The sequence below is a fragment of the Suncus etruscus genome, chromosome 17 (genome assembly GCF_024139225.1).
Source record: "Suncus etruscus isolate mSunEtr1 chromosome 17, mSunEtr1.pri.cur, whole genome shotgun sequence".
NCBI classification, from domain to species: domain Eukaryota; kingdom Metazoa; phylum Chordata; class Mammalia; order Eulipotyphla; family Soricidae; genus Suncus; species Suncus etruscus.
Window position 1 is genome coordinate 61,622,383 of NC_064864.1, and position 12,727 is coordinate 61,635,109.

The 12,727-nt window shown below is 38.3% G+C and overlaps 1 protein-coding gene across 2 annotated transcripts in view; it reads left to right on the forward strand.

The window, feature by feature from the left end:
- ATRNL1 (attractin like 1) overlaps window positions 1–12,727 on the forward strand; it is a 733,758-nt gene that overhangs the window by 145,475 nt on the left and 575,556 nt on the right. For both annotated transcript variants that reach the window (XM_049764403.1, XM_049764404.1), the window contains exons 16-18: window positions 2,871–3,084; window positions 4,052–4,240; window positions 10,367–10,585. In XM_049764403.1, coding sequence (XP_049620360.1) covers window positions 2,871–3,084; window positions 4,052–4,240; window positions 10,367–10,585 — 622 coding nt within the window. The remainder of the gene's footprint in view (window positions 1–2,870; window positions 3,085–4,051; window positions 4,241–10,366; window positions 10,586–12,727) is intronic.

The following is a 12,727-nucleotide window of genomic DNA, read 5'->3' on the forward strand; positions in this document are numbered from 1 at the left end:
TTGATTTTGTCTTTTACTCTATCACATTGCATATTATGGCAATCTATCTTTTGATGTCTTAATTTTTTTAATTTGTTTTTGGGCTACACTCAGTGATGCTTAGGGTTTATTTCTGCTTCTGCATTCAGAGACCACTCTTGGTAGGATGGGTTGCTGGGGTTTGAACCCTGGTCAGCTGTGTGCACAAGTGCCCTATCTATGCTATTATCTCTCCAGACCTTGATGTTTTTTTTTAATTTTTTATTTTTAATTATGAGAACAAAGATGCAAAAAAAGAGGACAAGGTAAAATTACAGTGTAAGGACAATCACCCATAAACAGAATTCTCAGTAGTCCCATTGCTGATATCTTAACTTTGAACTTTCAGCCAAAGAACATTAAGAAAAATAAAACAGAACCCATGTACAATTACTTTGTCCCTCAAGTCCCCAGAGTGTAGTACATAATATTTCTTAGCAGCACACAAAGCAATCTAAAACCATAAAACTTATGTAACTCCTTAAACATTGAGGGCAAAGTACTTTTTTACATTTCCATGCACATGCATATTAGTTTAAGTTAACCTCAAAAGTTTAAGTGGGTTGTTTTTCTTAAGGATTAGAGTCAAAGGAGCACAGTAAAAAATGGTGTTAGAGTGGCAATTATTGTTTGCATAGGCCCACCAAAATATGAGGGACATGGAAAGGAAAAGCCTTGGCCTAAATACAAGGAGACCCTACCCCTAATGTTTCCTGGCATAAGACCAACTCTAGGCTTCAGGCAAACTAGTTTGTCCAATCCAGGTCATTGTTTGTAGTGCCAATACACTTCTATTTTTCACACAGTCTCTGTTGTTGGTATCATGTTTCTGTATTAAAGATTCTGGAATCTGCATATCCAACACTGCAGTCAGGATGGTGCAGAGCGTCCTCTTGTTTCACCTTACAATTAAAAGGCAATGCATAGAACCCTGTCCTGTAAGCAGCAGACCTTGATGTTTTTAGAAACATTTTAATAGATGACCTTGCTTCTCATGACTGTATGTTGTAGGGCAACAATTTCATGCCTTTTCAAACTTTCAAAGCATGTGACAGTGCTCAGGGATTACTTCTGGCTCTGTGCTCAGGGTTCCCTCCTAATGGTGCCTTAGAAGGCATATAGGGTAATGGGGATTGAACCTGGATCAACTAGGTGCAAGGCATGTAACCTACCCTCTATGCTACTTACCCACCAACCTCCTCCTCTATATTGTTGAAAAAACACACTATTTTTTCTTGTAACTGACAATTACTCTATTATGTTTGGTTTCCACATTTTCTTTTTTGTTGTTGTTGTACACTTGTATATTTTCTGTTTCTTCACTTGTCAACAGAGCTCCAATAGGAGCTCATTGTAGGAGTGAGTGAAGATATCCTTTGAGACATGTCTTCATGTTATTTGGACTCTTAACTGCATACCTGATTTGATTATAACAAGAGACCAGAGTAGCAGTAACAGTCATGTGTGAAGATTTTTAATCTTGTCTTGTGAGGAAGATACTTACGTCAACATTTATATTGTTATTCTACAGAGAATACAGAGGTCCACAAGGCTGAATAACTCGCTTAACTCATTTAGTTAAATATGTATTCTACATTTGGACCATTATGCTTTTATTTATAAATGTAATGCAAATTCTTCAAAGAAAATTCAAAAATGGTATTGGCAAAGCATAAACAAAACATCCAAAAATGAACTTTCCATTTAAGAAAGTCTGGACAGATGGTTACAACCCAGCTTTTCTGTATTTGTTGTCAATCTTCTTGGTGCAACTATTTTTTTCTCTCTAGCTCCTAAATGTATTTGGATGTATTATTCAGATGTATTATGAATCACTATTTAAAATAGCTATTTTGCCTGTCTGTGACAACCATGATTGAGGAGAACTTTTCCTAGGACTCTGAAGAAAGACTTTGGGGGGCCGGAGAGATAGCATGGAGGTAAGGCGTTTGCCTTTCATGCAGGAGGTCATCGGTTCGAATCCCGGCACCCCATATGGTCCCCCGTGCCTGCCAGGAGCAATTTCTGAGCCTGGAGCCAGGAATAACCCCTGAGCACTGCCGGGTGTGACCCAAAAACCACAAAAAAGAAAAAAAAGAAAGACTTTGGGGTTAATATTCGCAGAGCCTGTAGTTGGTCTTATGGCAGGATGCTTCATGGATAGGGACACCCTGGTTTTAGGCCCAAACTATTTCCTTTCTATTTTCCCCAGCTTTTGCTGTGCCTGTGCAAAACACTGCCACCACCTTTTTATGTTTTATATAGAGGTTCCCACTTTTTTCATAAAATCTTGGGTTCTGAATTACCTTTTTTTACCTCATATTTCTGCATTTTTTCCTATAAAATTAAAAAGGGGAAAAAAGGAATGGAAACGAAGGGCCAAGTGATCTCAGATACATTGCTGGAGATAAAAAAGGGCAGAAATAAATATACAATCCAAATTTAACAACAATAGAATCAAGAGACCCAATCTATAAAAGTCTAAAATTAAACTGGACCTCAGGCCAGAAGGCAAAGGGTGTTGGCATGGGATGCACTCTGGGAACATTGATGGAGAGAGGTTGACACTGGTGGTGGGATTGGCCCTGATTCTCTGTATGTCTGAAATCCAGCTATGAAGGACTTTGTAAATCACATTGGTTTAAATAAAATAAAATTAAAAAATAACTTTCTCCTTCACAATACCCCCAAAGCATGCTGGGATTGTTATTAACTGCTATCAGAAATCATTAGAATGGGATGTTCAATGTTAGTCCTCAAAGGCCATTATTTGGGAAGTTGTGGTGAAGGAGTGCATTGTGCTTGCTTGACACCTGCCTTTTCTGAGCAGCTCCTATTGCTGTCATCTGCAGAAAGTCTCGCCATGGGTAGGTCTGCGCAAGATCAACATCTCTTACTGGGGCTGGGAGGACATGTCCCCGTTCACCAACACCACACTGCAATGGCTTCCAGGGGAGCCCAATGACTCAGGGTTCTGTGCCTATCTGGAAAGGGCTGCTGTGGCAGGGCTGAAAGCAAATCCTTGCACATCAATGGCAGATGGCCTCGTCTGTGAAAAGCCTGTGGGTAAGTGGTCCAGTCATTGAGGTGATCTTGGAGAATGTAACTTATATGATTTTTTTGCCACACCCAGTGGTACTCAGAGCATACCCGGTTCTGTCCTCTGGGATCACTCCTGATGAGCTTGGGTGATAAAATAGAGTACTGGGGATCAAACTCAGATCAGCCACATACAAAGCAAACACCCTATACACTTTAATGTTGCTCCAGTCCCAGAATATGTACCATTTCTAATCCCTCTTCCCCCACGCCTATTTTGGGAAGGGGGGTTAGCTTATTGTCTGTATCCATGAGGTGATTTTCACCATCTATTGGGATGCTAAATTTTGTGGCAAATAGTGTTCTAATATATCTGAAAGATAGTGTTTTATGTAAAGGTCTTGTAAATTTTTGTTTCTGTCAGAGACATGCTTGCTGATACAATTGATTCAATAATGTACTATATGTTTCTGGACAGAATTGTAGTTGGGGCAGCAAATAATAAGTTTGATCCTTATATTTTATCAACAAATAGATTAATCAATTTTACATTAACTTTTATTTTATAACCTCCTTTTTTCGGGTGTGGGGAATGAAACCCTAGGCCTCCTTCATGTGAAGCATGTCTTCTCCACCCTGAACCCCATTCCCAGCTCCAATAATCATTTAAATGTGACACCTTGCTGTGCTTTATTCCCAATGACCACTTCAAATCAGTGACAGATTGAAGTGTTGACAAGTGCCCTTAATTTTCCTTGGCCTCGTACCTGATGCTGTCATTTTCTTTTGGATAGATTATGTCAAAGATTATGATGCCATTACTATGCTGTCATCGTGCCTGTATTATGCCCATTATTGATTCTGCCACCCTGGGCTTAGTGGGGAAGTCCCTAAAGAGCAAACCAAATGGGATGGGTTGGTTTGTGGTGATTTGCCTTCCATGCACCATCCACAGAGGAGTGACTGGTGGGTGCTGGTGTCTTGCTTTCTCTAGTGAGCCCGAATCAGAACGCGCGACCTTGCAAGAAGCCATGCTCACTGCGGACGTCATGCTCCAACTGCACAAGCCATGGCATGGAGTGCATGTGGTGCAGCAGCACCCGGCGCTGTGTCGACTCCAATGCTTACATCATCTCCTTCCCCTATGGGCAGTGTCTGGAGTGGCAGACGGCCACCTGCTCACGTAAGTGCTTGGGCCCTGCTTCTTTCTGTCCCTTGGTTTGTGCCGAAAGGAATCAAATATGGGAAGAGTCACCCTCTTTTGTGGATCAGAGATCCCAACTGTGGCAAAACATATGATCCCCAAAGCATTGGGCTAACCTCAGCACTGCCAGGTGAGGCCCCCAAACCATGACATAAAAATAGGGTAACAACTGTTTTCTCGAGCTTATTTTAAAGCCCCAATTAATCCTGTCCTATAAGTTTGAATTCACTAAGCATGTTGCCACACATGTTAACATTTTCCCTCCTCTGTGTCTTACCTCAAAATTACGTGTAAAGGTTGCCAACAGCATAAACTTTCTACATGTGGGTTTTCAGAATTACTTAGGGTTAGGGTTAAATTTAAGTTCATCCAGAATACTGTATTTGAGCCAAGCAAAATATCCATTTATCTGCTCAATCCTGAGAAGGACAGATAAAAATGAGAATAATATTTTGTACTTTTTAAAAAAATTCCCCACTCCCTAATTCCTGGCTGGCTAGTAAATTTACCAGTCCTTAATTAACAGGCATTCTTTGCTTTTGGTCTGTTTTTTTCCTTCCCAACAATTTTACCTGCACACACAGGATTTGCAGCAAGTGGGTCTAATTAGCATGTGCCAGTGTTTAAGGAGCAGCAGTTACAGAGCAGTCAGATGAGACAAATTAGTAGGCATTTGAATTTAGTAGGGATTAAATTGAAAGGTGTTTAATGATTAGGGAAGAGACTCTGAAATGCCCTCAGCATTCCCTTTCCTCCCAATTCTAGTCTCTTTCTCCTTATAGCTGCTCTAATTTCTATATCCCAACTGTGGCAACTCTTGTAGGTCTATTCATTTTGTGCTTTTACCAACTAGATTGCCTCTCTTACAGCCCCTTCTAGAAGCCAAGTGCAAGTTTTCTAGGCTTGTGGGCCATGATTAGACTGTTTCTGTAATTTTCTTCATTATTTTCTGGGCTTACATTTCGACACATGGTCTTCCTTACCCAGGACTAGCCACTGACAGGATTGCATAGTGAAGTGTAGGTCACTGGAACCATTTGAGGTCCTTCACCACTCTTCCTCTTTTCTCAGTAGGTTTTTTTTTTTAACCTTTTTCAATCTAGGTTGTTTTTATGCAGACAGCAATTTCTGATTCAGATAGATTTGATCCATTTTTCTCTCTGAAGACTTGTCTGGAGAATTGCTTCTGGGATCCATCCTGCGGACCTCAGCCAAACTCTTTATTTAGTCAATTCTATGTTGCTTTTGTTCCATTTTGGCTTTGGGGACCATATAGAATGCTGGGGATTGAACCTGGGTCAACTGCTTGCAAAGCGAATTCCCTATCCACTGTGCTAACACTCTGGCCCTTGTTAAGTTTCTGAATCTTTAATACCCACACTATTTTTATATTTTCACTTGGATAATAAAATTGCTGCATTTGAAATTCAAAGTAATTATTTCTGCAGAGTTTTTAGTCTTTGTGTTAATAATTCTTATGCCAATCTAATTTTTTCCCCTTGTAGGAATTCTTTCCCTCTCCTTTATTTTAGTTTTTCCCCCCAAATATTTTTCTCTTTAACCATGTTACTCACATTTTTACCATTTATTTCAGTTCAATGTTCCAGTAATTAGTTTAGATTTTTTACAATAAATTCTTATTGACTTTTTCAATCTGGAGTATTTTCTTCAAAATGCTCATTAATGTCTTAGATTGTTTTCTTTCATTTATTCCCCTTTCAAAATATTAAAATGGTTGTTTGGAATTTCTATATGTAGCTCATTATTTTTTAATTTTATTTGTACTTTCAATGTCTTTTTTGTGTGTTAAGATTCAGATATGTACTTATGGTTTTTATTTGTGGCTTTTTTTAATCTACTTAAGCTGAACACTGTTATACACACAGATATGAATTGCATTTTTACCACTAGTGAACTAAGAATAATGACAGATGAAGCATCAGCGAGGCAGGCTTTGGTTAGTTCTTTTGTTCTCTGTGTATGCCTCTTGTTCATGATCTGTTTCTTCTTTTGTTTTCTTGATTGTGGCCAGCATTTTATTTTTCTGCTCCTACAGTTTGTCCCATGTACAATGAGGTTAGTCCCTTAGACTTTTCCATATTCTTTTCATCTGTTGTTCTCTCTACTGTCAGTCTCTGCCTTTGTCAAGAGCCCCTTTGTGCTGATGACATAGATAACAGTTATTTTGTTCTCTAGCTTTTAAAATATATGCCCTGTGCTGCATCTTCATGGGCAGGAAGATTGTGGAACTTTGTTGCAGGAAGATTTTTCTGGAAGGAGAGACAGAGAGATAGCACAGCAGTAGGGCATTTACCTTGCATTCAGCCAATCTAGGCTGAATGGTGGTTCAAATCCCAGAATCCCATATGGTCCCCAGAGCCTGCCAGGAGTAAACCCTGAGCGTTGTCGGGTGTGACCCAAAAACCAAAAAACAAACAAACAAACAAACAAAAAAGATTTTTCTGGAAGGAGAACATACCTTACTGTGATAGGCTTTTTGTGAAAAAGAGGTCCTTCCTCTTATGTCTATTCTTCTTCATGTTTTAATCAACAAACATTTTTTGGGGCCAGAGAGATAGCATGGAGGTAAGGCGTTTGTCTTGCATGCAGAAGGATAGTGGTTTGAATCCCAGCATCCCATATGGTGCCCCGAGCCTGCCAGGAGTGATTTCTGAGCGTAGATCCAGGAGTGACCCCTGAGCACAGCCGGGTGTAACCCAAAAACTAAATAAAAAACAAAAACAAAAAAACAAAAAAAAACCCCAAATATTTATTGAGCAATAAGCAGAGGCTGAAACAGGGACTGGTATAAAGTTGACACTGTCGTACAAATTTTAAGGTACTTACAAGCCTCAGTTATTGTTTAAAGGTGCCAATTTCTGAGCATTAAACTTGTCATACCCTTGATTTGGACATTGCATCTCTCTGTGATTTATATGTGAATTATATGTGTGATTTATACTGTGAACTATATGCGGCAGATTAACATGATAACTACGTACTACAAATGACTAAATCTTTAACAGTATCCAGTCTTAAAGCATTGCTGTAGGTTTTATAAAGGCCTGCATTTTATGTTGATTTTAGAACGTTTTATTAGTGATCATTAGAGGTTTTCTAATAAACAGAGCTTCAAGGAAACATTCTTTGCAAATGATAAACAAATAGAGGTTTATAAAAGTATTTTCCAGTAGCAATATTCTTATACTAACATTTAAAATTTACAATCGAAAAGAGAGATTTTTAAGACAAATTGTGCCAGGTGGTTATTACTGAGAAAGCTTTGTTAATAACTGGAAAAATTAATAATTTATATACCTTAAGTAGTTGGATAGTCTACTTGTAAAAATGAATTTCAAGGGTATTATTTAAAGCAATAACAAATGATTTAGCTTTTAATATTTGAAAATTTGAAAAGAATGCAATTAAAGCAACATGGAATGGAATGAGGGGCCAGAGCGATAGTAGGAAGTTTGCCTTGCATGCAGCAGATTCAGGTTGGACCTTGGTTCGATTTCCGGTGTCCCATATGGTCCCCAGAGCCAGGAGCGATTTCTGAGCACATAGCCAAGCATGTGACCCCTGAGCATCACTAGTTGTAACCCAAAAAGAAAAAAAAAAGTAAGAATAGAATGATGCTCACAAATCTATATTTCTTTCATATTTTTTAGACTCATGTGCCTGCTCAAATTAAATGTTTGTTTGGGAAGGCAATCATTTTTAATTGGCTGAATTTTAAGTTTTAGGTTTGATTTTGGTTCATAGTAACATGAAGAATATGGTACAAAGATTTTTTACCTACTCTCTGCCTGGTGCATACAAGTACAACATCTCACTCGGCACAAAGTGATATATTTATTACAAGTGGTGACCCTGTGTTGACACAGTATTTTTCCTAACCCAACAACAGGGTTCAGTGTGGTACATTTATCAGGGCAGGATGACATTTTCTTATTGCACTTTCATACACTGTAGTTCCGTGACCCTAAAATTCCTGTGTGAGGTTGGAGCTGGAGAGATAGTTCAGTTAGTGGGGCACTTGACTTGTACTTGTGGCCAGCCCAGGTTGATCCCTAAAGGTCCTCTAAGTCCCATTAGCAGTGATATCTGAATGTAGAACAAAGAGCAAGCCTTGAGTATTGCCGGGTATGAACCCCCAAATCAAACCAAACCAAAACCCAAAGTAGTTCCTGTCTGTTGTGTCATTTTATTACTTCTCTCCTCCCCAATGTCTGGGAACCACTATCTTGTCACTGTCTCCTTAGTGTTTCCTTTCTGGAATGTCATGCTGGATCATACTGGCTTCTCTCTTTCTGTAATAAGGATTAAGTTTTCTTCAGATCTTTTAATGGCTTGATTATTTATGTTTAGAAATAAAGTTGTCTGGATGTACCACAGTTTAGCTACACATGTAACCTGTTACAGGATATTTGGTTGTGTCTGAGGTTTAGCAATTATGAATAAAGTGGCTCTAAACAATCATGTGTAGCTTTTTGCTATAATACCAAGGAGAGTATTGGCTGCAGCTTATCTCAGGATAATAGAAATAGAGAACTATGAGAATTTTTCACTTCAGTGAGTTATTTATAGTGTCAGACTCATTCACATGATTTCAGTGCCTCAGAGTTTCTCTAACTTTAAAATTATTTTACTAAGGTTTGGGTAATGGAATTCCTTTCCTATCTTCATACACCCACTCTGAAATTCTCAGTACTCAAAATATTTACAACAATATTATTTTGGGAAGTGAATTCTTTAGTCCAATCTTCTTTTATCCCAGCAAAAGTCACTATATAAAGTTTCTGATAGTCATTGAGAAGCTTGTGCCTTTCTGATTTTCAGCAATCTGAGGAACATTTTCTATTTTCAGTTACATGAAAACAGTCAGTAACAGTTTCATTAATGCCTTTACAGTAACTAAGTTATTCTGATGGAAGTCTAGTAATTTTTCCACCTCTTCGGTTTTTCTAACATGTGTCTGGAAGACTTGATACCAGACACCTCTTACTATTGTTGAACAATTTCCCTGACAGAGAAAGAACAACTTTTTTTTAAGCACAGTTCTATGTTAAATCAGTTAGAAAAAGTTTCTGGGGCCAGAGCGATAACACAGCAGTAAGGCATTTGTTTGCACGTGGCCAACACAGGACAAACCTAGTTCTGAATCCTGGCATCCCATATGGTCCCCCAGCCTATCAGGAGCGACTTTCTGAGCACATAGTCAGGAGTAACTCGTGAGTGCTGCCGGGTGTGACCCAAAAATCAAAAAAAAAAAGTTTCTGCACAATATAGGGTACTCTTTGCATGGAAAAGTAAAAATATCATAGCGTGGCAGAGACAGCTTCCAGTCCAGGTGATCCCATTCAGATGGTCTCTATGGATGGAACTGAATGTACTTATTTTACTTATTTACTTATTCACAACTCTAGAGTAGTAATATTCTGGACCATTGGGGAATGACTCTTGTCAGACCAACCAGATGTGCCTCATCAGGTGATGAGACCTGTTTATAAGCTCATGCAGAGGTTTTCGTTCAAGGATCCCACCTTGCAGAATAACAGCTAAGAGGTTCAACACCACAGATAATAGCCAATATGGTCTCTCACCTCAGAGATTCTAATGCTAGCAGAGTTCTTATGGATCTTTAAACTTGAAGTACTTTTTTTTCCTCCTTTTAGTTATTACACTTTTTTTTTTTTTTTTTTTGGCTGGAGGAAGAGCTCCTACATGGCAATGTTCAGAGGTTGCTCCTGGCTTTGCAGTTAGGAATTACTCCTCAAGTTGCTCAGGGGACTATATGGGATGCTGGGGATCAAACTCAGGTTGGCCAAATTTAGGACAAATGCCTTGAACACTGTACTATTATTCCTGACTTCATGTCTTTTTTTGTTGTTGTTGTTTCAAACCCTTGTCAGTCCATTTATCCCCTCTTTGTCACTGATGTTTTATTTTAAGTAATTGCTGTGTCACAGGATATTGTTAAATGTTCATAGTAACTAATATGACTTGACAGCCTTGTCAGTTCATATTTCTTTACCATTAATTTACAATTGTTTGTTAATATCAAATCACAGTAGATTATATGTTCCTATTCTCGTCATCTAGCTCAAAATTGTTCTGGATTGAGAACCTGTGGACAATGTTTGGAGCAGCCTGGATGCGGCTGGTGCAATGACCCTAGTAATACAGGAAGAGGACACTGTGTGGAAGGGTCTTCACGAGGACCCATGAAGCTTGTCGGGATGCACAACAGCGAGATGGTTCTTGACACCAGTCTTTGTCCGAAGGAGAAGAACTACGAGTGGTCCTTTATCCAGTGTCCAGGTAATGCAAATGTGATGAACAGTTTCATTGAAGGCTTGAGAAAGAGTTCTTTATTAGAACAGTGATCTAGGGAAAGTTTTTCAACAAAAAATAGACTCCCATTTTATAGTTAAATTCAGTTGGATGGGAAGTAAAGTGGGTAGGGCACTTAGCTTCCATGCAGCCTATTCAGGTTTGAGTTCTGGCACCACGTAGGATCACTTGAGCAACACTGGGAATAATCCCTGAACACAGAGTCATGAGTAAGTCTTGAGTATAGACAGGTGTGAACCACTCACATCCAAAAAACAATATTCCTTACCTATCTCTACTGTGTAGATGATAATTCTGTTTGGTATCATTAAATAGGTAACCAAATGAATGGCATGGACTTTTTTCTTTATGTTTCTTGTGAATTGTTGAGAGGAAAAAAATATTGCCTTTGTACCAGTTTTCTACTATATAATCTTTTGTTTGTAATATTATTACATTTAAAAATTCTCAAGTTCCTAGTTGGAGGATTTATTCATATTTAATGCAAAGTATGGGCTGTGTTCTGTGTCATCTTTTATGGCTCAATCAGACTTACTTTGAAAACTATAATTATTATTCACTGTCACTTAATTATGAAAGTCATTACGCTTTTAAGAGGATTTAAAAATAGGAACCCTATATATATTTTATATATAATTTTTATTTATTTATTAATTTATTTTTAATTTATTATATAAATTTTTTTTTTTTTTTGGTGTTTGGACTTCACCCAGCAGTGCTTACGGGTTCCTGACTCTGCTCACACATCATTCCTGATGGAGTTGGAGGACCATATGGGATGCTGTGGATCAATGGGTTGCCATGTGCAAGGCAAATGCCCTACTGCTGTACTATTGCTCTGGACCCTAAATTTATATGACCTTAGATAATGGCCATTTGGGATGATGAAGTCAGAAACAGTGGAAAGCCTATTCTTAATACTGAATAAAATTAACCTTAAAATATCAGTTTGGTCGGTATAATGCTATTGAATCTCTCCTTGATACTCCTGGGTATTTTAGATGATAGAGATACAGCAATTTAAACATTAGATTGAAGTAGCTTGCTTTCATTGAGTAATTTTTAGTAGAAATTAATAAGATTAACTGTACACTCAAAAAGTTAGATTTGATAAGTGCTGTGAAGTACTGTAAGGGATATAAGGCTTATCATAGGGTGGAAGTAATAAAAGACCTCTCTCAGAAGTAATAGCAACACTGTTAAGATGAGGGAGTGAATGATAGGGCTTGGGTATCTGGGAAGGGGGAGGTGTCAAGGACAATGGATTTGAGTGAGCTAAATACTTTGGGTGGTGAATTTGTGAAGCACAATTGAGGGAATGGATAGTTTCAAACCCAACAGTGTTTACATACCATACTAGTTAAATACTACCTTGGGAATTAGGGTTCAATGAAGGACTCTGAGTACTGGCAGGCTGGGATCTTTATCTGCTGCTAATTATTTCTGTGCAGTGTTGGCTGAGGAATGCCTAGGGGCTGAGAGCAGTTTTTGTACCTCCTAGAGGAGCCAGTATATCCACAAAATGGTTTGTCCTAATTCTTGTGAGCATCTGAGTAGAAGGGGAAAGAAAGATCAGAGAAGAAGCCCAAGATGAAATAGGATGTTGTTCTGCTCTGGACCCTGGAGCTGTAGAAAAGGCTCAGGAGGCCATTGTACCTGCCACAGAATTCCAGGGCCAGGTCTTTCCCATTTCTGGTTCACACACATATGGGACAATAGTCATGGGAATGACCTGAAGCTTAATTCAGAATATTTTGCTTCATATATCTCAAAGTATATTGTGGGCAATATTTTTTTCATAAATGTATCCCTTTTATCCTATTGATTGTGCTTAACATTCAAGGCAAATGCCCTACCTGCTGTGCTATTGCTCCATGTTCCTGCCATAAAATTTTTTGTGTTTAAATTGATGAGAATATTGGTTTGTAATTTTTTTTTTTACCATAAGATCTGTTGTTAACCAATGTTATGTTAACCTTAAAAATGAGCAATATTTTTTATTCTTGTATTTTCTGGAAAAGTTTGTGAAGAATTGGCATTATTTCTTTCTCAGATATTTGGTAAATCTGGGTGTGGAAATTTCTTTGGGAGGGGAATTTTAACCATAAA